Source organism: Drosophila subpulchrella, chromosome X (genome assembly GCF_014743375.2).
Source record: "Drosophila subpulchrella strain 33 F10 #4 breed RU33 chromosome X, RU_Dsub_v1.1 Primary Assembly, whole genome shotgun sequence".
Taxonomy (NCBI): Eukaryota; Metazoa; Arthropoda; class Insecta; order Diptera; family Drosophilidae; genus Drosophila; species Drosophila subpulchrella.
In genome coordinates, this window is record NC_050613.1 from 17,218,300 (window position 1) to 17,243,653 (window position 25,354).

The 25,354-nt window shown below is 38.2% G+C and overlaps 3 protein-coding genes across 7 annotated transcripts; 2 read left to right on the forward strand and 1 right to left on the reverse strand.

Annotated features, from left to right (window-relative positions):
• Positions 1-239: 239 nt before the first annotated feature.
• On the forward strand, positions 240-3,014 carry LOC119557663 (glutathione hydrolase 1 proenzyme). Its single transcript, XM_037870522.1, has 4 exons — positions 240-437; positions 505-1,490; positions 1,919-2,112; positions 2,171-3,014. Exons 1-4 carry the CDS (start codon positions 347-349, stop codon positions 2,676-2,678), a joined length of 1,779 nt encoding a protein of 592 aa, XP_037726450.1. The 5' UTR covers positions 240-346; the 3' UTR covers positions 2,679-3,014.
• LOC119557664 lies at positions 3,004-6,233 on the reverse strand. Of its 2 annotated transcripts, none has more exons than XM_037870524.1 (6): positions 6,025-6,233; positions 4,634-5,231; positions 4,435-4,561; positions 3,880-4,031; positions 3,318-3,652; positions 3,004-3,260 (listed from the first exon to the last, which is right to left on the reverse strand). In XM_037870524.1, exons 2-6 carry the CDS (start codon positions 5,108-5,110, stop codon positions 3,107-3,109), a joined length of 1,245 nt encoding a protein of 414 aa, XP_037726452.1. In that variant the 5' UTR covers positions 5,111-5,231; positions 6,025-6,233; the 3' UTR covers positions 3,004-3,106. The 2 variants fall into 2 exon arrangements, with proteins under 2 accessions (XP_037726452.1, XP_037726453.1); XM_037870525.1 differs by having other exon boundaries at positions 6,021-6,233.
• A 3,726-nt stretch (positions 6,234-9,959) lies between these two features.
• Positions 9,960-25,261, forward strand: LOC119556866 (sushi, von Willebrand factor type A, EGF and pentraxin domain-containing protein 1). Of its 4 annotated transcripts, none has more exons than XM_037869339.1 (15): positions 9,960-10,099; positions 11,235-11,800; positions 16,010-16,272; positions 17,236-17,710; positions 17,805-17,957; positions 18,790-18,939; positions 19,017-19,193; positions 20,512-20,807; positions 20,868-21,276; positions 21,748-21,927; positions 21,987-22,110; positions 22,178-22,290; positions 22,567-22,920; positions 23,418-23,942; positions 24,582-24,715. In XM_037869339.1, the coding sequence occupies exons 2-15, from the start codon at positions 11,623-11,625 to the stop codon at positions 24,713-24,715; spliced, it is 3,531 nt and encodes a 1,176-aa protein (XP_037725267.1). In that variant the 5' UTR covers positions 9,960-10,099; positions 11,235-11,622. The 4 variants fall into 4 exon arrangements, with proteins under 4 accessions (XP_037725267.1, XP_037725269.1, XP_037725268.1 ...); XM_037869341.1 differs by having other exon boundaries at positions 9,963-10,099; positions 11,558-11,800; XM_037869340.1 differs by having other exon boundaries at positions 9,986-10,065.
• Positions 25,262-25,354: the final 93 nt, after the last annotated feature.

Sequence of the window (25,354 nt, forward strand, 5' to 3'; positions counted from 1 at the left end):
AAAGGTTACAAATAGTTATAATACATTTTTGTTTTATTTTATAGCTGCCTTCTTTAAATAATTTAGAATTTTGATAAACTAAACACTAAATAATAATAGTTACTTATTTCATACGAGAAGTTTCAATCCGTAAAAAATCTGTTATAATATATTTAAGGTATAGAGTATCTCATGGTATCCAGATAAATAAAGTTGCTCCCGCCCTGTATTCCGCATTTTCTAGATCCGAATAGGACGGTCTCACAGGCGACCAGCTGTGTTTTTCAAAATGAAAAGGATATTTCCATTTGGCCTTCGTTGGGTGGTTGACTATGGGGTGAAATCAATAGAAACATAGTTATTCGAGATGTACTTTAGAGTTAGTGTGAATAGTTTTATATCCGTGGTGATTGTACTCCTGGTGGCTGTCTATTGGTACCGTCTTCCGGCGAGAAATGGTGAGTTGGATTGGATATATGAAATATAGTACCTCCTTACTCAAATATATCTGATATCCCTGTATAGATGTTCCAAAAAAGTCCCCTAGAAGACCGCCGAATCCGGAGGATCCCCTACCACCCTCCAATTCGCCGCTCCATCGATTCGCCCGGGCAGCCATTTGTTCCGACAGCGATGTGTGCAGCGATTTGGGCCGCAAGGTCCTGGAAAAAGGAGGCAGTGCGGTGGATGCGGCCCTGGCTGCCCTCATTTGCAACGGACTCATCGGGATGCAGAGCATGGGAATCGGTGGCGGCATGGTGATGAACATCTACTCGGCCAAGGAGCGCAAATCCTATTGCATTCTGGCCCGGGAAATCGCTCCATTGACGCTGCGGGCGGAGAACTTCTCGTCCTTTCGCGATGAGCAGGAGTTTAAGAGATCCGGATGGTCCATCGCTGTGCCCGCGGAATTGGCCGGATATGCGGTGGCCCACCAGAAATTCGGGCGGCTGAAATGGGTGGAGCTGGTGCTGCCCACTTTGGAGCTGTGCCGGCGTGGTTATCCAATGTATAAGCACCAGTACGATGCCCTCATTCTCAACCAGGACATGATCAGGGCTGATCCTGGCCTGCGGCGGATGTTCATCGATCCCGGAACGGGGCATTTCTGGCCCCTGGGTCATCTCATCCGACCCTCGGAGCAATTGTGCACCACCTACGAACGGTTGGCCAGGGAGGGACCCCTCAGCTTTTACAGAGGATCCATCGCCGATGATCTGCTGGCCGATCTGAAGGACATTGGCAGTCTTATATCCAGGGAGGATCTGAACCGAGCCCATGCCAAGTTGAGCAAGGCCTTGGTGATGCCTCTGGATGAGCATGATCTCCATTTGACCCCTCCACCTGGAAGTGGCCATGTCCTGGGATTCATAATGAACATATTAAGGGAGTACCGAACGGATTTCTCCAGAATCGAAACAATGGGGGCCCGGGAGATTCACCTGATGGTGGAGGCCATGAAGTTTGGCTTTGTCAAGCGTTGGCAACTAGATGAATCAGCTAATGAGGAGGTGGGTACTACTATTTCCTATCTCTTTTCAATTGATGCACTTCTTATACAGTCGAACTTTCATAACTCGAACCACTTTCTGCCACCAATAAATTCTAGTTATGGAGACATCGAGCTATAGAATATATTTTAAGAGCACTATATATAGTATATATAGCATTATATAGTATATTTAACAATTAAATTGATTTAGGGAAATTCGAGTTAAGAAAGATCATATGTATTTTTAGAAACTCAAAAAATTTCTAGATCTTTACTTGGGAATTTCTTAATAAGAAATATTTATTATAAATACCAGTTTTGAAGAGTATTGAAAATTTTTAATTTAAAGATTTTAGAACTGCCTTTTTATATACTTACCTTTTTCTTCGCCTTCTGAATCATTACTCTTTATATACCACCAAACTCTTTCTTCGTTTTCACCCACAGCTTTTGGCGAATTTGACGAGCCACGAATTGGCGCAATCCATAGCCAAGAAAATCAATGACTCACAGACCTTCAACAGTTCTGAGTTTTATGGAGCTTCATCTGAGATACAAATACGGGATGAGCACGGCACTGCCCACACTTCAGTTCTCCATGGAAACGATGCCGTTTCGGTGACCAGCTCAATTAATTTCTAGTAAGAACATACTATCTTCTAAATCTAATATATATAAACTTATATATTTCTCTTTAAGTTTTGGTAGTGGACGGACGGGAAAGCGAACCGGAGTGATCTTCAACAACGCCATGTCCGACTTCTCCATGGAACAGATTAAGAACTACTTTGATCTGCCATTTGTTCGCGATGTCAATGGTATAGCCCCCGCCGCCCGTCCCATGTCCTCGATGAGTCCGGTGATTGTCACGGAACGCTCCTCTGGGAAAGTTCGTTTGGTTGTGGGTGCCGCCGGCGGTACCAAAATAATCTCCTCCCTGGCTCCACTGCTCGTCCGGATCCTTTGGCAAAGGGCAAGCATCAAGTCCGCCATCGATGCCAGTCGCATCCATCACCAAATGCTACCCAATCTTTTATCCTACGAATATGGACTACTCCAAAGCCAGGTGAGGAGCTTGGAGGACAAGGGACATCGCTGCGAGCGATATGAAAACCGGGGATCCGTCATCTGCGGAATCGACCAACAAAATGGAACCATCTGGGTAAACTCCGATTTCCGAAAGCCAGGTGGAGTTAGTGGTTTCTAAAAGGCTGATTAAGTGGTATATCCCTATCTTCCGCTTCTGTAGATCTCAAAGTACTATAAAAATCACAATATCGATGGTATAATATCAGTATTATATAAAGTATTCCATATTTGTAAGAGGCTTAAACGTTCCCTGCTCAAAGATATATGAATTTAGAGTTCTATTCAACTTTCAGCATTCAATTCAATCAAAACAATTTTCCCTATACCAATTTAGGTAAGGCATATTCTGTAAAAGTGGTTTAGAAACGATCAAAAATACCTTTAAATAATAACCTTACAATTAAAATACTAAATCAATATCAAATATGCACATCGAGACGGTATTAATATTAATAAATAATTTATTTTTATAATTTGTATCAGTTACTAAAATAAATTAAGTAAAATATTTGTATAATTTAAGTAATAGCCTAGGTGTAAACTTCCTTATACAGACGTGTAAAAGTGTTCCCTGTTGCGGTGGCAACAAATAAATAGCGTTATGTATAAGAATGTTGCAACAATGCCCAGAGTGTTGAGCGCCATCGAAAAGGCCAGCAGATACTTCCATTCGACACCAAGTTTTCCACATCCATCGGTTCTGAAAGGGATGGTCCATATAATATTTATAAATAATATAAATGTTTGGGAAACTTACTGCGGTGACTCCTGGACAGCAGTAAATGCAGAGGGGTCCCCGGAGGAGGAGGATGTGGATGAGGTCACTGCCTCGCCGGCCGTAAAGCAGGTGCAATTGTGGTAGCTCAAAAGGGAGCTGGATGTGGGTCCACATTCCCCATCCGCAGATGAGATGAGCTCCGCAAACTCTATCGCCGCACAGACTAGGGCCAAACAGCAGAAGATCAACGCCAGACCGGTGAAAACGTAGGACTCGGCCAACAAGACCTTATAGCAACTGTTCGGGGGCCTGTGATCCGTGATCTTGTGGTTCCTTCGCATCAGTATTAGACCCGCAACACTAGCCAACAGTAACTAAAAAGGGGTAAATATGGATATATTAAATTCAGTTCTTCCATTATAAATACATATATACGTTGTATATAAATATTTTTGGGGATAATACAAATCTATCTAATCTATTCATTGAAATCTTATAATCAACTCATAGCCAAAACTAGTTAAACTATTACTATTATTAATTCTATATTATTCTTAGAACAGTTTATAGATTCGCTAAGTTTTTAAATATATCAACTTACCGACAGACCACTCAGATAAGGATTGATCAATATAGATGCATTTGGCGCTAGAATAAGGATCCAAGCGGCTAATCCAACAATCAGCAGGCCAACAGCTAATTGCATAATTAAAAGCTGCCGCGAAATATTCAGATTCCTCGACTCTTGGAAACCTTGGAAAAAAAAAAATTAATAAATGTTATTAGTTAATAATAGTTAAAAAAATACTAAAAGAATTATTACTTTCTGTGGGGGTGTTAATACCAACTAGTTATCATTATAAAAAATGAAAAAAAACAGTTGTGGCTTAACAACGAATATTCCTAAGTTATTAATTCATTATTAATAATTATATTTCTTGTTTATAAAGGATTAATATATTTTATCTAATGGTTCCCAAGGTTTTTTCAGTTATAGAGATCATCATAGAACTCGACTAGTCTTATAGATCTACTGCTATAGAGTTTTAGGAAATACTCTTCCTGGTTATTGTTTTTTCAAAACAAAGATGACAGTGCGGACACCCACATATCATTTATACACATATCTCTTTGTTTTGAGACTAAGAGAACTTACTGTCATGGTTTTTGTGATTGACAACGATCATCCGGCTGTGCCTCAGACTGTTTCGGGTTGGCGTATGTCGGCCGGCGATCTTCATGCCTTTCATGTTTTGCGGAACTGTGGTGCTCATGTAGACGGCCTTTTTTGGGGAAAAGAGTAGATTTTGGATTGTCAATATTGGATAAATACATAGATTATAAAGATCACTCACCTGCGACGCCTGCGGAGCTTCCAAATCGCTCAGGGGAATCTGTTCGTAGGTGGTGGCATATCGCAGTGCCCTATTCTGCAGATCGGCGGGTGGAGACGAAGCCGATGATGGATGATGGTTTGGGGGATCTGGAGCGGCCACTGCCGGAATATCATCCCGCTGCGGAACATTCTGGTACTTTGGTTCCGACTTGACGACAACAACCGGCGCTTGAGCGGCACTTTTGCTAACCGCAGGTGGTGGTGACTCATAGTTGTTGATCCCAAAGAATTTCGATTTGGCATCGTTCAGAGCCGCTTTCACAGCGGCTATGCTATGGCTAGTGCCGCTGCCATTGAGTTCCAACTCCACTTCCGTTTCTGGCTCCAATTCCGGCGGGTACATTCCGCCGGACTCGGGGTGTGGGTGCCTCGACTGGGAGTTGGTGGAGCCCAAGTTGTCGTAGGTGCTCACGGGACGGACTGGTTGCACTGGCATGACTGGCCGATCGCCTGGCTAGATCTAGATGGACATTCCGAAACTGGGGTGTTACGAGTACCAGTACCAGGCGAGAGCACCGCACCAGGTGCTACGGGCATAGTCCCATCGGCTGCATTCGCTGGAAGGAAAACAAGTAAGTTTAAAAATATTATAAGTTTATGGTAAGATCTATATTGGATAAAAAGTTACACATAATGAAAATATATAAATGCCGTTACTCTTATGCTTCTCAGAATACTATTAGATCTTATTGTTTTTGATAAAAACTCTCACGCCCCTAGGTATGCAACTGTAATTTAATATAATAGCATATAAACACTATCATTCCATCTAGTATCATCATCTAGTATGATTTTATCATATATCTTCAGATACTCAATACAACTTCATTTCAGTCTGTTTATAATGTTTTTTTTGAAAGAGAACTAGAATAGAACCAAAACTATTTGTAGCTAAAGGGCAAAGGGCCATTAAAGACCGTTTCGGAAATCAATACTTGAGATTAGTAAGATTTTCCGGTTTGTTTGGATTTTATTCCGGTTTTAAAATAGGTCGTTGGCATCCATTGATGCCCCAGGTTGGTGAGAGAGAGAGAAAATAGTTATTCACAAATTCCAGAGAACGGCCAACTAACTCCGCCTTTAACTTTGGGTGCTACGTTGTTGATGTTGTTGTTGTCGTTGGGTCTGTCAGGTCGTTGGAATTTTTTAAATTGTGGGTTCTGTTACGGGCCGCTGAACAGGCCGTAAATGCTGATAGTTCGTATTGTCGTTGTACAATCAAAATCTCTGATTGCCAAACACTTCTTTTGATCTATTTAGAGAAACGGCCTCGTGGGCAAAAAACACGCAAATAAACAGGCACAAATCTGTTGTATTTTACAACTTTATAAAGAGCAAACTCGTACCAACCCGATGCAATGGTCACAGAAAAAGATACAAAAAACGAAAGTCGAAATCCGCTCCGGAGGCGGGGAAAGCCGAGTTGAAAAGAACCGAGAGCAGCAATACCGAAATCAAAACAAAATCGAACCGAAACGAAACGGAACTAAAAAAAAAAATAATAAAAACAAAAAAGTAAACGATTTGGAGATTGGGCGGCACTACAACTGTACGCACCAAGAGGCGAAAACAAACTAAAAATAATTCTCACCACCGCGATCGAGCGCTTTAAAGCGAGCATTTCCATTATATTCGCTCTCTCTGCTCCGAACCGTATAAAAAACAGATATTATACCTATATAGCGTATACCTGAACACAGGTAACTCTCTCTCACTCTCTCTTTTTCTCTCTCAAACCAGGCTGAGATCGCGAGAGCACTGGAAAAAAGTGTAGTCTTGTGGAAGGTATTATAATAGCCAAGGTTAAAAGTGGGCAAGGGTTTGAGCGTGATAAATAACAGATGTGCTGTTATAATTCTTTTTTTTAAGGGGCGGTGCAAAGTTGTTTCGAAAGAGGGGATTTGAGTTGGGGAATTTCGTGGTCATATCATACATTCTAAAAAACACAAGCGATTAGTGATTATTTTTTTCAGTTTACGATAATGTATACAAAACAACTGAAAACGTTTTCCCAAAAATCACTTGAACTATGGTGACCTTCAAATTGGGGTTTAAAAATAAAATTTGAGATTAAGTTTACTTTAGGAACTATCCCTAACGTTATAGTAATGTAAAATGTTTGTGTTTTTAAGAGCAGGTTATACCTAAAATTGTTTCTAAGTATGTTGTAATTTTTTAAAACTAAAAAATGGACTTGTTTTTTTTTTTAATGATACCCCAGATGGAAAATATATATTATAGCCCCATTTGAACAATTAGATATTACCAGAGACTTGCATATACTTTAACTGATATTCGCAAGCTTTGTGTGCCCCTGATCTAAGCTTTTAGTATAGATTGTTCAGTAATAAAAAGCTCTTGCTCAGGTTAGCAAGACGACTAAGTCGAGCCGTTGGTTTTAAATGTGCTCTGTGGGCTTTTGTTTTAACTGGCCGCTCTTTCTTAGCCCTCGATTTCAAGACCCCCATGGTATTGCCTTTCAGTTGTCTTTGCATTTAGCAGTTAATTCAGTTATATCATAGGTAAAATGGTTAAATAATATTTGCCAACTGAGGCATTACAATGTTGGCTCAAAAGACCATAAACTGACGTCAGCTGGGAAATGGGCGTCTGTTTCTGCCGATAAAGATGACGACAAAAGGCCCGGTCAACGGACCAATGCACTTTGCGAAATATTGCGGAATAATAAATTGTCAATCATGCGCATTGAGTGGACCGTAAAGGAACTGTAAATATTTCGATAATAGCATTACCCAGAAATATCAAATAAAATTCCGCTTCCCACATAAAACCATCATCTATACTTGAAAGATCAATTTCAGTTGCCAAAAATCTTAATGGTCATTGGGGTACATGGACCTGGAATTAGGACAAGTATAGAAATATAATCAGAAAGTCTCTTTTTTCTTACTATTTGCCACAGTTGACGTTTTAGAAGGCATGGCCATGCCAATTATCGGTATTAAACAGAACACGGCTTCTATTGTGATCCAGTTTTAGTACGGGTTTTAAGACTCACTTCTTTAATTAAGTTTGTCGTCGGGTTCGGTTACTCTGTGGGGACCCAACTAGCCAGCAAAATTACAGAAAGAAACATGAATGGATTTAAAAATAGAGCGTGAAAGTTTGGATACCCTTGCAATTACTACAAAAATGGCAATAACAAATTTTAATTTGATAAGGATGTTTAAAGCTATATGAAGTAGTCTCTCATAGCTCTTTATAATAATATTATTATTATAGATTTATATTTATTTTCCTAAGTAACATCTCTAGGAAAAAAAGAGTTACGAAATTTATGATAATCAGATTAAGATGGCTTCTGATTTTGATCACGCATCTTTTCGCCCCCGCTAATTGCGAAACTTACACACATATTTTATAGTTGAGATTTTTTGGAGCTATAAATTTGTACGAATTAGATATACCTCTGTATAAATATATAAACTATATGTTCAGCGGACCATTTTCAATGTTGTTTATAAGGCGGTTTTTGACTTGAGCCAAGAAAATGGTATTCAAGTAGGCAATCTATTTTAAAATATAAATATAGAGTTTAAGACCCATGGTATAAGAAATATTCCTAAAAAAAGGTGCTATAAGCATATGGAAATATTTAGACCCCCAGTTTTCCTTCATAGACGAGCTAAACTTCCGCAGTACATCATATAGTAGTATATGGAACGCTTGAATCGACTCTCGAGCGAATTGTGTAAAACTCTGCGATTGCGCATATTGTATTTCGCGTCGGCAACAACGCCACCATGACAGACATCCAACCGACCAGCGAAAACAAACCGAACTACCGTCCGCCATTCGTCGAGCGGTAAATAAGGCTACTACAGTGGAAAAAAAGGTAACATTTTGAAATAACCATGTTTTTAGGACTTCAATTAATCACAATTTTCCTTGTACTACATCATTCTTTATTAAATTAATTGATTTATTTGCTTTAAACATCCCAACAATGCAAGTTTTGTTTGATAATGTAACATACAAATCATAAATTTATCTAGGCAAACACACTTACATCAATTTACGCATGTAATTAAATTGTTACATAATTCGGAGTACTCTTATACAAATCTAAGATATATTATAATATTAGTTAGACGTTCTTTAGTGGGACTATAATAATCTAAAATTAAACATTTGTTGCTTATCTCAATATTAATCATGCAAAATATTTTTAAACATGTATTGCTTTTTTTGGTACTGGTCCAGAAAACAGTGGAACGCTTTAGAATGCCTTATAAATAACACTAAAAATGTAATGCAAATACGTATATAATATTTTTTTCTGGCTTAAAACAATTAAATAACTTTCGGTTCAGAACCGGTTAAGAGCTAATAACTGTAAAGGTTGCTTTCGGATCCGAGTGATAAGAAAAGTGTGGGAGAACTAACTGCATATTTTTGCTGGAAAAGAACTGGAAAAAAATGTAAGCGTGTACGAACTTTTTTGTTCTTTTTAACAATATTGGGAAAATATAAAATATATTTTGAAATGGTTGTTTGTCAAGTGTAAAGGCGATCGGTCAGCCAAGCAGGCAACCGACCAATCAACCTTATGTTGGTGACGCTGAACAATGGGCTAAACAAGCTTACTTTTTAGTAACAATCAATAATTGGCTTAATTTAAATTGAGAAAATAAATAAATAATACATTTAGTTAAATAAATCAAACTAACGCAAGCTAAAGATGGTATGAAAAATATCCAGTTAAAGTGAGACTCTTGGAAAATATTTTTTTTTAAGTTTTAATGAATCGTTAAAAATGCGTCAAAATACGATAGTTCAATATAAGATAAGTAAAACACAGGTTATCCAAATTCCTTGACTGTTTTAGATTATTAAATTTAAAATTTAAATTATTATTATAATTTTTTAAAATACAAAAAGATTTTATTATAAGATAAGTATACATAATTTTATAGATAACAGCTGAAAAAAATCAATGCTTTTTCCATATATACATAGCTAAAGCTTAGAAGGGATCATAACTTTGTAATATAATGTTCTCAAGGCGGAATGGTTTATTCTCAAAGCTGTATAGGATTTAGAAAAAGAGTAGTCATGGCTGGTTTTTTGCTCCATAGTGCGGAGGTTCCGATGGTGAGTCGGCTCATGCGCTCGTCGCTGCACATGCGCAGTAGCCAGCTCCGCGCAGTTCGGATGGGATCGGATCGCGTCGGCTCGGGATCGGCTCGGCTTGGAATGGTATACCACTGTTTAGAGTACGGTTCGCTGCGAACTTCTGTGGGACATTAAAACCAGTTATAAGTCAACTTTCATTCCAAGCAGACGTGCTGGGAGTTCGGATCGGAAAGCGGCGGGTTTTTGTTTCGCCGTTGCAGTAGCAGCAGCGTTAACTCGTGCAAATGCAGCCAGGTCGCCTAAACGAGAAATAAGTTCACGTTCATAGGTAGCCATTAATTTTTCCCATTTTCTGTGCGAACTTAACTGAATCCAAGCCGCGCTCTTTTTCTGTTTCTTTTTTTTTTGTATGTTTTTCCTGTGTGGTTTGCTGTTTTGTATATTTTTGTTTTAGTGACTTTTATTTTATGTGTGTGAACTGGTCAGAGATTGAGTGAGTTTGCTTGTCTTACAGCTCCCACCCAGAGCAGACAAAAAAAAAAAAAAGAAAAAAAAGTAGCTAAATCCGGTCATATTGAATCATGCTCATATATGAATGTTTAGCCGTTCACGATTCGTACGTACGTACATAATATATATGCAAATAAAATCGGGAACGTTTCGGATCGTACAAGTCACTTTTTGATCGAGTGTTAGTGTGTGCCCCAATATTTCTAGTTCGCCGTGTACTTTCACACACGGCTCAAATTAGCACCACTGATATTGAATTAGAGTGCCCAAGCCAGGCCGCCGATTCACTGGCTCCAAAACTTTCCTAACTCTCCAACCGGAGGCTATCAACACCGCCGCAAAAGCAGTAGTAGCCGATAATTAGTGAAAGATATATACGCTCTCACGAAAGTTGTAGTTTTTAAATTTCCGTTTCCAGATTCAAGTTCCAAAACCCCGGGGCGAAGTGAAACCGTTAAAGTGGGTTCTGCTCAGGGTAGTATATAAACGCGGGTCTGGTATAAATTATCAACTTTAAATGATACAAGTCTGTAGTAGCCGCAGCAACCTTGAAAGCAACACCAAATCAATACTCGCCCTCAGGCGATTTCATTTCATTTTCAATCTATCCACACATATATATTTTTAAATGTATTCATTCACCATCTGCAGTCCGCTTATTCTTTCGAATATTCATGCCCATGTAGCTTACAGCCCCCAAAAAGGGAAGCCATTTAAAGTTTACTTTTACTTTTTCAATCGAAGCAATCGAATGGAACTGAATCGAATCGACTGGTGGTCAGTTAGCTATCTATATATACACACCGATAGATATAAAATATAAAGAGTTATGGTATGGGATCTTAGGAAAGCGGTTGGCATCGGTTGAATTGGACAGGTGAGGGAGGAGTCAAAGTCAATGGCCGACAACCTGTGATTTTCACGATTATTCATGATTACAATGTATTATCCAGTATGCAGTGTGCAGTAATATATACACAAAGCATCATCATAATTAGCCAGTGGAAATTCAGTGTGAATGCAAAGTGAAACCTTAATGAACGCAGCACGATCGCTCACGCCATATGCACTTATGTATTGTGTGTAGATATCTTTCTTTAAAAATATATATAAATGCATATAAATATAAATAATTGACAAGTGTATGCATAAATTAATCGCTGGTGATGCCACAACAAAAACAATATCATATATAAGGCCCCCAGCTAATCAGCAGCCAACGGCATTATAATCAAACGCAAACGCAAATCAACCTCAACTTCAACTTCAACTTCAGCATCAACTTTTGCAGCATCGGAAATACACGGCAGCAGGAAAATTAACAGCTGCCAACAGCAAACAATGTTTTGCCGCAACATATTGTATACAATATCTACATCCACATCCACATCCGAATCCCAATCTCGATCCCATCGTAACCGCAGTGTGGTGGCTTTAAAAAGAGCCATGACTTCTCCAAATGCAATGCCCCTCATTATGCTGCTGCTGCTGGCACTGTGCACAGCTGGAAATTGCCAAAGTAAGTTCATCCACATCAAAGTATATCCACATCGAATCTGGGGAAACATCCATCCCGTAGTATTGACCCCAATATTTGTATCTTTACGACGCGCTCATGCATTCGATTTTCCAATTATCACCTCCAAATGGGGTCACCGCTGTGAGAATTTCTCAAGTCGTTGTTTGTCCGAGTTCGAGTCATTCTCTGGTCTTAGGAAAGTATCTGCTGCGTTGAACAAAAATGCAGCTTCATAATATTTTCAAATTGTAGACCTCTTTTGTAGACCGCAATTATGAACGAATGACCTTTGTTGGCAGCGCAAACAAACCAGAAAATGCTTTACAATTTGAAGGGAAATCACTTTTGGAGGTATAATCGAATTTGTAATATTTGTAATTAAAAAAAAATAAAAGGTTGTGTCTAATGTGTTGTAAATCGTCAGCTAATCGTCAGATAATTTGGTGCTTAACCAATTTTTAATCCCAAACAATCGATCTGCAATCTTATGTCGAAAACGGTTCGCAATTATTATGCGTTATTTTAAAAGTTCCCTATTAAAAATTAGTATTTGTTAATTTCGCATTTATATTAATTAAAAATGTTTTTCCAAATGGAGTGGAACTTAGAGATCTCTAAGAAAAATAACTTTTCCTTTAAATTATTTTATACTCTTTTATTATTTAACAACAATGAACAAAAGAATTTTAGAAAAATCCCAACTAAATGAATAAACATTATAAAAGAATATACTTATTTCTTTTCTTTAAAAGGTTTGGAAAACCTTTATAAATAAAATTCAAGCATTTATTATGATAAAACAAAATCTATTAATGACATATAGAGCACTACGCATAAAAACAATGATATAAAACGTTTTCAAAATTATAGAAATTCAATTTGGGAAACATTTTATAGATCTGCCTAAGTAATTTTCAAATTTTATAGCATTTTTTTTAGCAGTGTAATAAAAAACGTTGATGGGTTCTGAATAACAAAACAGATCTTGTAATACTGTTTGTATACCAAAAATTCCAATTAAATCCCTCTCTTCTTGGGCGAATTCTTTAATAATAGTCAGCCAAGTATGTAGATCTAATGACTCCCATTGAAAACCATTGCCCAGCCCTTTAGAAAATGCATGTAAAACATGAATGCCTTATGGCCTGTTTTCGTTGCGAAGGGAATAAATGGGGCTAACTCTTTTGGGTCACATCGAAGGAGGGGCGAGAAGAAATGGACGGCCAGCTGTAGTGAAGCAGTGAAAGTTTCGGAGTCTCAGAGACTCGGGGGCTTCAAAGCCTCAGAGTTTCCGAGTTCAGTGGCTGAACGACTTGGAGTCTTGGCTTTGGACATGCCGTCGTCTTGAGGAAGCCACTTTGCTTGTGACATTCTTATTTCAAAAGTTTCACAAGTTCATTTCGTCGTCGAGTCGGGCCGAGTCTTGCAATACGTGATTGCGTTTGTACATTTCACCGTTTGTAGATTTACTACCTATGTAGCTTAAAGTTACAGTTACAGGTATAGGTATTGCGCCCTCCTACGTGCGCTAAATTACAATTTCCCCTAACGATTTGTGATTTGTTATTTGTGATCGGTGTTTGATGATCATCGCCACCCGATGTTGTCACATCGGCAAATGGGCCACCTTTCTAATGCCGGCACAAAAACCCCATATCGGCAAAAAGTATTTGCTATTTAAAAGTCATATTTTGTTATTTACATGGCTTTTATGCCAGCCACTCGTCAGGTCGAAAAACAAAATACACAAAAACATTGGTCTTCATTTTATAGTATAAAGTAGATATGATATTTCGTTATCTAAGGTGTTTACATAGATAACATTTTTTTTATCAAATTATTTCGAAACCATTTCTTTTTGAGGTCTTTGAACGGGTATCCCTCTTGACTTAAGTTTCGTGAAGGTCAAAAATCAATCATAGACCAAAAAAATATTATGCCATCGCACAGTGGGAATAAATGTTCGTTTACCAACTATGAAAATTGATTTTTAAGCCTTTATGTAGCTTAGATTTACTCTTTAAATTTAAACGTTTCTTAATATTTTACAACTAATAATATAAAGCATATGCTTAACCTTTTCAAAAACTCTCAAATGTTATTAAAAAGTCGTTTTAATTTTTTTTGAAACATCTTACAGATTGGATTCAAATTATTAAAAATACTTTTTAAAAGTAATATTTAAAAATGATTTTTTCTTTATCAGAATTTTTACTTATGGTATCCCAATTAGCATTTTTTGTGGTATATGCATATCTAAATAAATCCTTTACCTTCTCCTAGGGCTCTCTCACCAAATCTTTCTCTGCCATTTAGAAACAAAGTTACCTTTACTTCATTTCTGTGGCCTGATCCACGCCCTTCCATTTATTTAACTCCTCATAGGGAGGAGGATGGTTGGGAGTGTGTAGGAAGATCATTGACACCAGTTAAACCGGATGAATGCGATCCGAAACTCATAACAATAAAGGCTTTTTGGCTGTTGGGAAAAAATAACATCATCGAGGCAGCTAGCGCAGCTGTTCCTTTTTTTGCCAAAATCCAAGACTGACTGACATCAACCACAGCTGCAGGCCCAAAATATACTGAAGGCTTATTTAAAAGCCAAATCCCATCTAAAGAACCATCATATGCAAAATTATGGCGTTGGTTTCTCCAAAGATCTAATTGTTTTGAAATTAGTCAGGTTTTGAGCCTACTTGGGTGGGATTATTTAAGTTACTTTCTGAAATACAAATTGGATTGGGAGTAGGAATACAGAATGTTCAATTCCCCTGGTGGGTTTCATCTCTTTATGGGGGTGTAAGATCTAAAATTCCTACGAAAAGAGATACATAACTAGGCCACAGACCTCACACCGCATTTCGTAACCGCGTTTTCGGCTCGAAAAACGGTGTTCTCCTTGGCGACATGATGGCGTTTTTGTTTCTTGCCCTTTAACTTGGCCAAAAACATGTTTGCAAAACCGTTTCGCGCTCTTTTCCAGCTGTCCACTAATTGCCTCTTTATTCTTAATGCAATTTCTGGGGCCCACAAATGTATACATAACTATGTAGACTTTTTTCTTTGCAACTAAGCCGTATGCTCACCAATTTAGGAGGCAAAACAATTGTGAGAACATGGAATTTTTAGGCTTTTGCATATTTATTATGGGAATAGGAAAAATACTTTTCACAAGTTCTTAGCTCAAATTGTTCGTTTAAAAATTAACAATTTTCTTGAATGGGACGGGGGATCCGGTGGAGAACAAAGGTGAGAGAGATAAAGAAAATACCCACGCAGAAAAAAAAACCGCAAAGAAACGAGATCTTTTGCGTCCTACTATATAAGGAATCGGTTAGCAAGCTCCGAACTCAGGCACCTTAACTGGTTTTATTTTCGACTCTCTGTGCTCCAAATATATTTTTGTGCACCTTGTAAGAGAGTTAAAGAGATCATTTGCGTAAAGTTTACCACCCCTTAATTTATTTATATGAGCATTTCTTGTAAAATGTATTTTTTAAGTATCCCAAACTACACTTTAAAAGTCCCAAGTAAGAAACATGGATAAGCTTTTCCGATATATTTATATTTACATATTTTATGATATGATGTGATATACGATATTATATAATATGGTATGATATAATATGATATGATATGATATGATATGATATGATATGATATGATATGATATGATATGATATGATATGATATAAGATATGAAATGATATGATAAGATATGATATGATATGATAAGATGTGATATGATATGATATGGTTATGATATGATATGATATGATATAATATTCTATATTATACTACTATAATGCTATTATCGTATAAATATATAATATTATACTATGATATGATATGATATGGTATGATATAATATTATTTATTATACCACAGTATTTAATATATTATACTTCTCAAAAAAAGTTGTCAGTCAACATATGAATACAATGTATGGAAAAACATTCTCCTAAGAGTTTATTACAGGGGGCTTTAAAAAGTGTAGTCTGAGACAAACATATGTATATAAACTGTTAATCGTTTGCTGGGTATATTTAAGTATTCCAGTTTCTTTGTATAAACTTGATTGCGTCAAACGCAAGACGCTAAGTGTGGTTGCATAGCGTAGATATTCGAGCTTAGGATCTAAACCTTTCGTGTTATATATGTATGTACGAATGTCACTATATTATATTTTCTGTTTATTGTTTTCAGTCTGCGGTCCGCCGGCGGTGCCGCTGAATGCCAAGGTGCGAACCGTCACCGTCGACTCCCAGATCGCGGAGGCGCACTACGAGTGCGATGCTGGCTACGAGCTCTTTGGCTCCGCGTCGGTCAAGTGTGACGTCCGGACGGGCTGGGAGCGGGACCTGCCCTTCTGCGGGGTGAACGTGGCCTACCGGAAGCCGGTAAACCAGAGCTCCTACACACGCAGCGGTCCTGCGAGCTATGCGAACGACGGCAAGCCGGGCAACAAGGTGGGTCTCCCTATTCCAATCCTCTACACATCCCATCGAAATCAAAATGTTAAAATATTTCATTTTATTTTTTATTTATTTATTCATTTACTATTTAATATAACGTAATATATTATTTAAGTTTTTTGTAGTGACATAAAACTGGTTAGTTTCAATAGAGAGTTTTGAAATCACGTATAAAGGTGTCTAAAAGTATGCTTCGATATATTCTGAACACATCTTTTTTAAATACATTTTTTTACTGCATACATTTAGACACTTTCATAAGTGATTTAAAAACCCTACTGATTTTTGTGGCACACCTTAAAAATATAGTTAAGATCATTACCGTAAATATATTAAATATATCAAATATTAAAGTAGGTAAGTTTTTTCTTCTGATGTATTAATTTGTTTGCCACAATGTCGAACACTTTTTTGTTTATTAACACATTAGTCATGTTGAATTGATTTATAAATAACATTTTTTTGCCACGCTGTCTTTTGTTTATTTTGCTGACATTTCACAAATAGCCAAATTTGTCTTTTCACAAGCTTACTAAAGGTCAAGGTATATAATGTTTGTTAATCGATTTCGAAATTATACATTATACATTCAAATTAGTAGTTGTGTTGTGTGCTTTTTATGCCCCAACTTAGAAACAAAATTAATCAATGTTTTCATATTTACCTTTTTTAAAAAATATTTTTATTATATTTTTGACTTTGTATACATATGTATATATTAGTTAAATTAGTTAAAATGTATAGGCCAAGCTTAAGATTGGTTTCACATTTTACTTTGGGCTTCAAATAATGAAAATAAATAAATTTAGCTGTAGAAATATTAAAAACAAAAATATTACTTATACGCCATGTTGATTATATGAGTAAAAGGAGATTATTTTAGCCCCTAAACGACTTGCTAAATTCCTGAATTAAATTTGCAAATTAACCTTAATGATTTATGTATTTCATCCATAGAATCCCGATGGCCAGGAGTGCTCCGAGACGCAAAAGGAGCCGTCGCCGTGGTGGCGCGTTGACCTCCTGACCCCGCAGGCGGTGCACGTGGTGCGGATCACGACGCGCGGCTGCTGCGGTCACCAGCCGCTCCAGGATCTGGAGATCCGGGTGGGCAACAGCAGTGCGGATCTGCAGAGGAATCCCCTGTGTGCCTGGTATCCCGGCACCCTCGACGAGGGCGTGGTCAAGACCTTCACCTGTGCACGACCTTTGGTCGGCCAATATGTGGCCATCCAACTGGTGGGCGTCGAGGGCAGCTTGAGTCTCTGCGAGGTGGAGACCTTCACCAACGACGAGTTCTCCATGGATCGCTGCCTGAGTCCCAAAATCGGAGTGGACACCGTGGTGACGACATTTTCGAAAACCTGCTACGACTTTCATATCACAAAAGGAGAAAGCTTCGACAAGGCGCAGACCATTTGCAAGCAGACAGGTGAGTTAGTTGTCCGGTTTGTTGGGGATCCGTCTCTAGCTCTATAGTTATGTGGCCAATTGGATAGCATCGATAAATACCGCCTTAATTATAGGTGGCGACTTGGTACACGACTTTCGGGGCGCCACCAGTCAATACATCTTGTCCGAGCTGGAGCGCCGGAAGACCGAGCTGAAGCCGCAGCTCGTCTGGATTGGCGCCCAAAAGGAGCCGGGCATCACCTCGCGCACCTGGAAGTGGGTTAACGGTAAGCCATGAGACCATCTATATAAGATAAGATAAGATATAATATAATAAATTCCTATACGAACCATTAATTATTATTAACTAGTTTTATGAATATTTCCAACAACGTATAGATTAGTAAATGGGAAAGGTTTTCGTTTGCTGATAGTACACTGATAAAAAAATATGCTTGATTTAACATGAAATTATTTAAGTTATGGTAGAAAATGGTTATTACAATGCTAAGACTCTGAACCACTAAAAGGTTTAATACCTTTGATCTAAGGTAGAAAATAATAATTAATATTTTGAAACTCCGAACTTAAACCACTAAAAGACTTAAAAGAAAATGTTTTTGGTTTTCAATCGTACATTTCTAAAAAAGAGCATGAAAACAATGTAGAAAATATTAAATTATATACTTATTATATTAGGAAACAAAGAAACTTCATATCTAAACCAAAGTTTTAAGTCCCTAAATCAACTATAAATGTTAAAAATTATATTTCTATTTTTATAATAAACTATAACTGCAAAGGAAAAAATGCATATGAATCATAATCAAATCGAATATGAAATGTATGGAATCAGTAATATTTTTTATAAGTGTGCAAGATGATTAATTTAAAATTCAAAGACTTGCTATGTTACCAACTTATTTCTAACCTGTTAAGTATATCATTATTACCATTATAAGGTAAAGATGATATTGTGTTTTATGGAATTTCAAGATTAAATATTTATTAGATTTATCGGACTTAAGGAGGTACTGGTTTTATATAAATTTTATGTAATTTTAAATTATCTATTTATTTATTTATCTCTTGATTTCATTTTTTATTGACTGATTTCAGGGGATGTGGTCCAAAAGCCGACCTGGGGCAAAGACCAACCGAACAACTACAACGGCGAGCAGAACTGCGTCGTCTTGGACGGAGGTCGCAACTGGCTGTGGAACGACGTGGGCTGCAACCTGGACTACCTGCACTTCATCTGTCAGCACTGTAGGTCTTCCGATCGACACTCAGTGTCATCCAGTGCCAGCAAATTACCATCGTGTCCCTCTGTTTTCTTCCGGCAGCTCCATTGTCTTGCGGCTCGCCGGATGCCCAGCAAAACACCACTGTCATGGGCAAAAAGTTCACTCTGGGCGAGAAGATCCAATACTCGTGTCCCAAGGGCCACTCGCTGCTCGGTCAGACGGAACGGGAGTGCCGCCTCGACGGCACTTGGAGCGGCTCCGCACCGACCTGCAAATGTAAGCGATATTATGCAATGCCAGGGGGCGTTATAATGGCTTAAAACTTGCTGAAATGATAAATAACCTCATGATTAACCATTGGATTTCGGGCAAAAACACTTTTTCTAAGGCAGCTTGGGATTTTGGAACTTATGATTTCCTATTTATCATATTTAGATGGGCCTTAAAAAAATTGTATTCCAGGCTGACACTTAACGTAGCTTATAATATGCCTGTTACCAGATTTAGGACCGATTTCTCAATGTCAAGTTAAGCTTTAGTTAGCTTGGAGTTATAATATGTTATCATACGATTAAGTGGGAAATTCGGTCTGACAAATCTGAAATAAAAAAGAAGGCAAAGTTTTCGTCTTGTCGACCGACAATTTTAACAAGAATATTAACGAGAAATCGGATATTTAAAGGGGGGGAACTAGTTTTTGTATTTTGGATTAATCTTAAAATAAAGAGGTTCTATATTTCATTCTTACAATTTATAGCTCCCATAAAAAATCATATTTTGAAGATGAGCTTTTGATTATAATAAGTTTGTACTATAATTAAAATAATTAACCAATTGCTAGAACAATTTGTAGAACCCTTTTTTTCGCCATAAAAATTCAGTTTTTTGGCTGCGATAACAAAAATATAAGTCAGAATGAGGAATGTCATACCTCGTTGAGCTCGTTGTTTAATTTTCAATCCATTGGCATTCTAACCTGAAAATGTTTAATTTTTGCCATTTTTCGCAAAATAAGTGATGTAACCCCTTATAAAAAATGCGAAAATGGGTCAAAAATAAATTTTTCTTTAAGTGATGGGGATCGTCGGCATAGGTCGAAAGCTGCTCAAAACAGTCACTCTTTAAGCTGTAAGTCTTGATTTGGCTGAGCTACGATGGAAAAACCGAAAGAAAATGTTGCATTTTTGGCAAAAATCTGAATTTCCTATTTTTGACAAAAATGTTAACCCTTTTTTTCGCCATAAAAATTCCGTTTTTTGGCTGCCAAAACAAAAGTATAAGCCAGAATGAGGAATGTCATACCTCGTTAAGCTCGTTGTTTAATTTTCAATCTATTGGCATTCTAACCCGAAAATGTCTTATTTTTGCCATTTCTCGCAAAAAAGTGATGTGACCCCTTCAAAAAAGGAGAAAATTGGTCTAAAAGTATTATTATCAAGCTTATAAGGTTTGCAGCCCACCTAAAATTGATTAGTCTAAATATACAATTATATTGTATTATTTAAGATCATTATATACTCAACCTATATCTCTAATATGTTTAATATTTGTGATGATCCCCTTCTAATTCCAAAATCCCCCAACTCTCCCGCAGATGTGGACTGCGGCAGTCTGCCGGAGCTGAAGTTTGGATCCATCCACATGTCCGAGGATCGGACGAGCTTCGGCGTGGTGGCCACGTACAGTTGCCACGAGAACTACACGCTGATCGGCAATGAGAACCGAACCTGTGCCATCGAGGGATGGAGTGGCAAGCAGCCGGAGTGCCTGGTGGACTGGTGTCCGGATCCCCAGCCGATTACCGGGGGAAATGTGCGATTCAGTGACAAGAGGGCAGGATCCACGGCCACCTATGTTTGCGAGCCGGGATATGTGCTGGTTGGCGAGGCGGTAAGTGGTGGATAACCATTTTAGGAATCTTAACCTACAATGATATCATATCTCCACCAGATCATCTCGTGTGGATTGGGAGGAGAGTGGTCGAGCAAGACGCCTTCATGCAGATTCGTTGATTGTGGAGCTCCAGTGCGACCAAATCGAGGTATATCGATCCTACTGAATGGCACCACCACTGTAAATTCTGTGGTGAAGTACGAGTGCGACGAGGATCACTGGCTGGACGGGCAGTCGGAACTCTATTGCACCCGGGATGGCAAGTGGTCGGGCGAGGCTCCGGTCTGCGAGCTGGTCACCTGCGAAACGCCACCTGTCCCATCTGGATCCTTCGTCATCGGCTACGACTACAATGTCCACTCGAAGATCCAGTACAACTGCGATCCCGGACACATCATGCATGGAACCCCGGTTCTCGAGTGCCTGGACAGCGGGGAGTGGAGTGCTGATGCTCCATATTGCGAATGTGAGTTTATTATAGGGTATTATTGAAATTAAATCGTTAAGATCAGAAAACCGATATTGAAAATGACGAAAACTCCTCACTAAAAACGTATACCTACACACAAAAATTGTATTTAGAAAATATATTAAGCACATAAATCTACAGTTTATATCATGAGATGATCTTGAGACCATTGGCTTAGTATTCATTGGGATATTTACAAAATCATATTTTACAGATCATGATGGAATAAAAATAATAAAAATGCTTAATGATCAACTGAAACATTTCAATTTAATAAAATCTTCTTACAAATCATTTTCTGAGTGACTAATAACAATGTGGAGTATTCAAAAAAATGAAAATAACATGAATTCCATTAAGGATGTCATAAATATGAAGAGTACGGCTATAGTGTTTTTTTTATAACCCACTTATCCCCAATTAAGGCTTGTAAACTGATTATTTATTAAATGTTTTTCCTCCAAATAGACATCGATTGTGGTCAAATCCTACCCATCCCGTATGGCACCCACAAGTACGTGACGAACAGCACCTATGTGGGTTCGGAGGTGGTCTTCAGCTGTGCCCAGTCCCACAAACTCAGTGGGGTCTTGAAGCGCACGTGCCTGGAATCGGCGGTCTGGAGCGATACCTCACCCAAGTGCGAAGGTGAGCTTATGCAGATATACCCCTGTAAATAGTTTATCATCTAATATCATCTTCCACAGAGATTCGCTGTCCCGAACCAAAACTGGCTGCCCACAGTCTGCTCTCAGTTACTGGCAACGATCGTATGTACGGACGCACCCTCATTCGCACCGCTGAATCCACACAGAACACTCAGACCTACAAGTAAGTACTTGACTTCCCTGCTTTCCTTATAGCCATTACAATATTATCTTGTCTAAAAATCTTTCAGAATTGGCGCCCTGGCCAAGTACCGATGCGAACGGGGTTACAAGATGGTCGGAGAGGCCCTGGCCACCTGCACGGATAGTGGTCAATGGAGTGGTTCTATTCCAGAGTGTGTCTGTAAGTTTAGGAATTGCTTTTAACTTAAAGCATTTTAAAAATATTTTTCATATTTATATTATATTAACTTAATAATATTACCTAAAAGTCGTGACTGTTTAAAAATCACTTATAAATTGTTCAAAAAGTATGCAACCCTATATCTTTGACCGAAAAAACGACATTAAATTTTTACTGCCTACTTTTAGACACCTTTATAAGTGATTTCAGTGATTTAACATTGATAAAAGATTTTCCCTACTAAATATGAAAAATTATATATCGTATACTTTTCAGATGTAGAATGCGGGGCACCGGAGAGCATCAACAATGGTAAGGTGGTCCTGGCCACGAATGCTACTTACTATGGAGCCGCCGTCCTCTACGAGTGCAATGTGAACTTCAAGTTAAACGGAGTCTCGCGCCGCCTGTGCACGGAGCATGGAAACTGGAGCCACGAAGCTCCAGAGTGCGTGGAGGTCGTCTGCGATACGCCCAATATCAGCGAGAACCTCATCGTGGAGGCCGGTCCACGGGCCGTGGGATCCGTGGCCACCTTTAAGTGCTCCAAGGGTAGAATCATGATGGGCAATGACACACGCGTATGCCAGAAGAACGGCAAATGGGCCGGCAAAAGTCCCACATGCAGACGTAAGTAATACTCTTAATATTCAGAAATTATAATATTAAAATGTTTAGAATATTATTAAATACATGCAAGCTGCATTGCCTAAACTGTATCTAAAACGTTTTATCATGTAAGTCCCTCAATTTTTTTAATCACCTTTAAGAAGCCTAAGGGTATGCAGTTCAAAGCAGAACGTCGTCTTTCGAAATAACTCTATGAAACTTTCGTACCTAAAATAAATTGTTATTAAATGCTTATTATAATATGATACCATTCAAAAATTGTGCCAACTATGAATTTATTTAAACCAGCTTTACACAGAAATCACTAGGATTTTTAAATCACTTAAAAAGGAAGCATAAAAATATGCAGTTAAAACCCGAATTTTGGCTTTCGGAATAAATACATGGGACTTTTGTAGCCAAAATATTTTCTTACCTACTTTTATACACCTCTATAAATGATTTTAATACAAATTCAATTCTGGGACTATTCTAACTCCAATCTCTTTTTCATTCAGCTGTCGACTGCGGACGCCCCCTAGCAATTGAGAACGGCCGTGTGATCGTGGTCAACGATTCGACCTTATATGGTGGATCCGCCGAGTACCACTGCATTCCCAACTACAACCGAATCGGGCAGTATCTGCGCAAGTGCACCGAGGACGGAGCCTGGAGCGGAAAGCAGCCGCGCTGCGAACTGTCCACCACGGAGGGTCACGAGACCTCGGAACTGGGCACGGGCGTGGGAATCGGAGCCACAGTGATCGTGGCCCTGCTGGTGATCTTTGGCCTGATCTTCCTCTATCGCAACAAGGCGAGACCCGTTAAGAACACAGAGAATGTCCAGGCGGCGGAGACGAAGGACGAGCGAAATGCCGCCGTGATGTCGTATTCCACGCTGGAGGCCAACAACCGGATGCACATGGACAACAATCCCTCGGCGACGTTCAACACGTTCCACGGAGGAGCCGGCGGACGGAGCGTTCCCGGCGGCAATCCAGATGCCACCAGCAGCGGGGAAAGACTGAACAACAATCGGTCGGGTAAGTGAAGGACCTACTTTCTTTTCAGTAACCTGCTAGACCCGAAAAAAGAAAAAAAACTATGAGATATAATACTTATTTTGTATCCATTTGATATGTAGAACACCTAAATAAGATATTAAAGGTACTTAAAAGTATGCAGTCAATGATATGCAATCATATTTCTGAATGAATTTATTGAACTTCCGTTGTATACTTTTAGACACCTGAAATCATATTTAAAAGTGATATATAAACCCTACGGATTTTTGTAGAACATATTAAAATTATAATTCGAGTATCAATACTAATAATATCATAATGATATTTTAAAATCCTTTTTGACATATAGAAAATGTAAAATTTATATTATTATCAACATAGTATTGAATAAAATAAATTGATGATTTTTTATGGTTTTCTATAAAATTGTTAATTTATTTAATACATAGATAATCTAAAAAAAACCAATACTTATCCATACCACACTTAAGACAATTATAATTTTAAAGTAATCAATTAAGTAACATTTTAATAGTATCAAACATTTTATAAAATATTAAAATTATAATTTTCTTAAATCTAATTAATTCATTAAATAATTTGTTATAATTTATTACTTTTATTAATTTTGTATTAATATGGACCCATTTTTTTCAGAAAACATTTACGATCAAATACCAAACGAGCAGTTCTACGATGCTCCCTACGAGATGCGCACCAATGACGAGGTTTACGAACCGGAACCGGTGGCCAGTAACGTCATCACCATCAACGGCATTTCCGTGAGATAGATATTATAGATACTATGCGTATCTTATTGAAATCCAAAGGAGGCACCGGATGGCAGCATTAATTACCGAACGTTTAACGTTTAGTTTTGTGTTAATAACTGTACATATTATTTGTTTAAGGGAGGTTTTGAGTTACTCGTAGTTCGCCTAAATCTTAACTTTGGTCACCCCACGCACTTGTACTGTAGTAGCCCCCTCGTATAAATTAGGCCTATCCATATATGTACCGCATAATCTATCTGTATACTTACTTATACTCCACTGCCCATGTACTGAAATCGATTTGTCGAGTAGGAATTTGAATTTGTAATTTGGACCACGAGCCAAGAGATTGATATGATATCCCTATATCTATTTGCTCCATATTCCCCATATTCATACTCGTATTTGTTTGTGTTGTTTAAATTATTTTAACTATGTAGTGAGGAGTGAACAATTTTTGTTATGCAATGTGTAAGAACTCGCCAATGTGTGTTTGTAAAAAGCGTTAATTTTACGAACAATTAAACGATTGTGGTTGACTAATTTATTATGATTGATGGAAAACTAAACTGTATTCAATGCGAAAAGGAAAAACTGGTAAGTGGGTAAGTGGAGGTGGCGAAAAAAAGGGGGGAGGCAGTGCGTCTTGTTTAATCA

What these genes read in the sequence shown, in the direction of transcription:
- LOC119556866 (XM_037869338.1), top strand. An exon ending in ATGTGCTGGTTGGCGAGGCG is followed by an intron (nt 20,808 to 20,867) that starts GTAAGTGGTGGA and finishes TATCTCCACCAG; the next exon opens with ATCATCTCGTGTGGATTGGG. An exon ending in TGATGCTCCATATTGCGAAT is followed by an intron (nt 21,277 to 21,747) that starts GTGAGTTTATTA and finishes TCCTCCAAATAG; the next exon opens with ACATCGATTGTGGTCAAATC.
- LOC119557663 (XM_037870522.1), top strand. Translation starts at nt 347, where the DNA reads ATGTACTTTAGAGTTAGTGTGAATAGTTTTATATCCGTGGTGATTGTA. An exon ending in CCGTCTTCCGGCGAGAAATG is followed by an intron (nt 438 to 504) that starts GTGAGTTGGATT and finishes ATCCCTGTATAG; the next exon opens with ATGTTCCAAAAAAGTCCCCT. An exon ending in ACCAGCTCAATTAATTTCTA is followed by an intron (nt 2,113 to 2,170) that starts GTAAGAACATAC and finishes TTTCTCTTTAAG; the next exon opens with TTTTGGTAGTGGACGGACGG.
- LOC119557664 (XM_037870524.1), bottom strand. Translation starts at nt 5,110, where the DNA reads ATGCCAGTGCAACCAGTCCGTCCCGTGAGCACCTACGACAACTTGGGC. An exon ending in AAGCTCCGCAGGCGTCGCAG is followed by an intron (nt 4,562 to 4,633) that starts GTGAGTGATCTT and finishes TCCCCAAAAAAG; the next exon opens with GCCGTCTACATGAGCACCAC. An exon ending in CTTATCTGAGTGGTCTGTCG is followed by an intron (nt 3,653 to 3,879) that starts GTAAGTTGATAT and finishes ACCCCTTTTTAG; the next exon opens with TTACTGTTGGCTAGTGTTGC.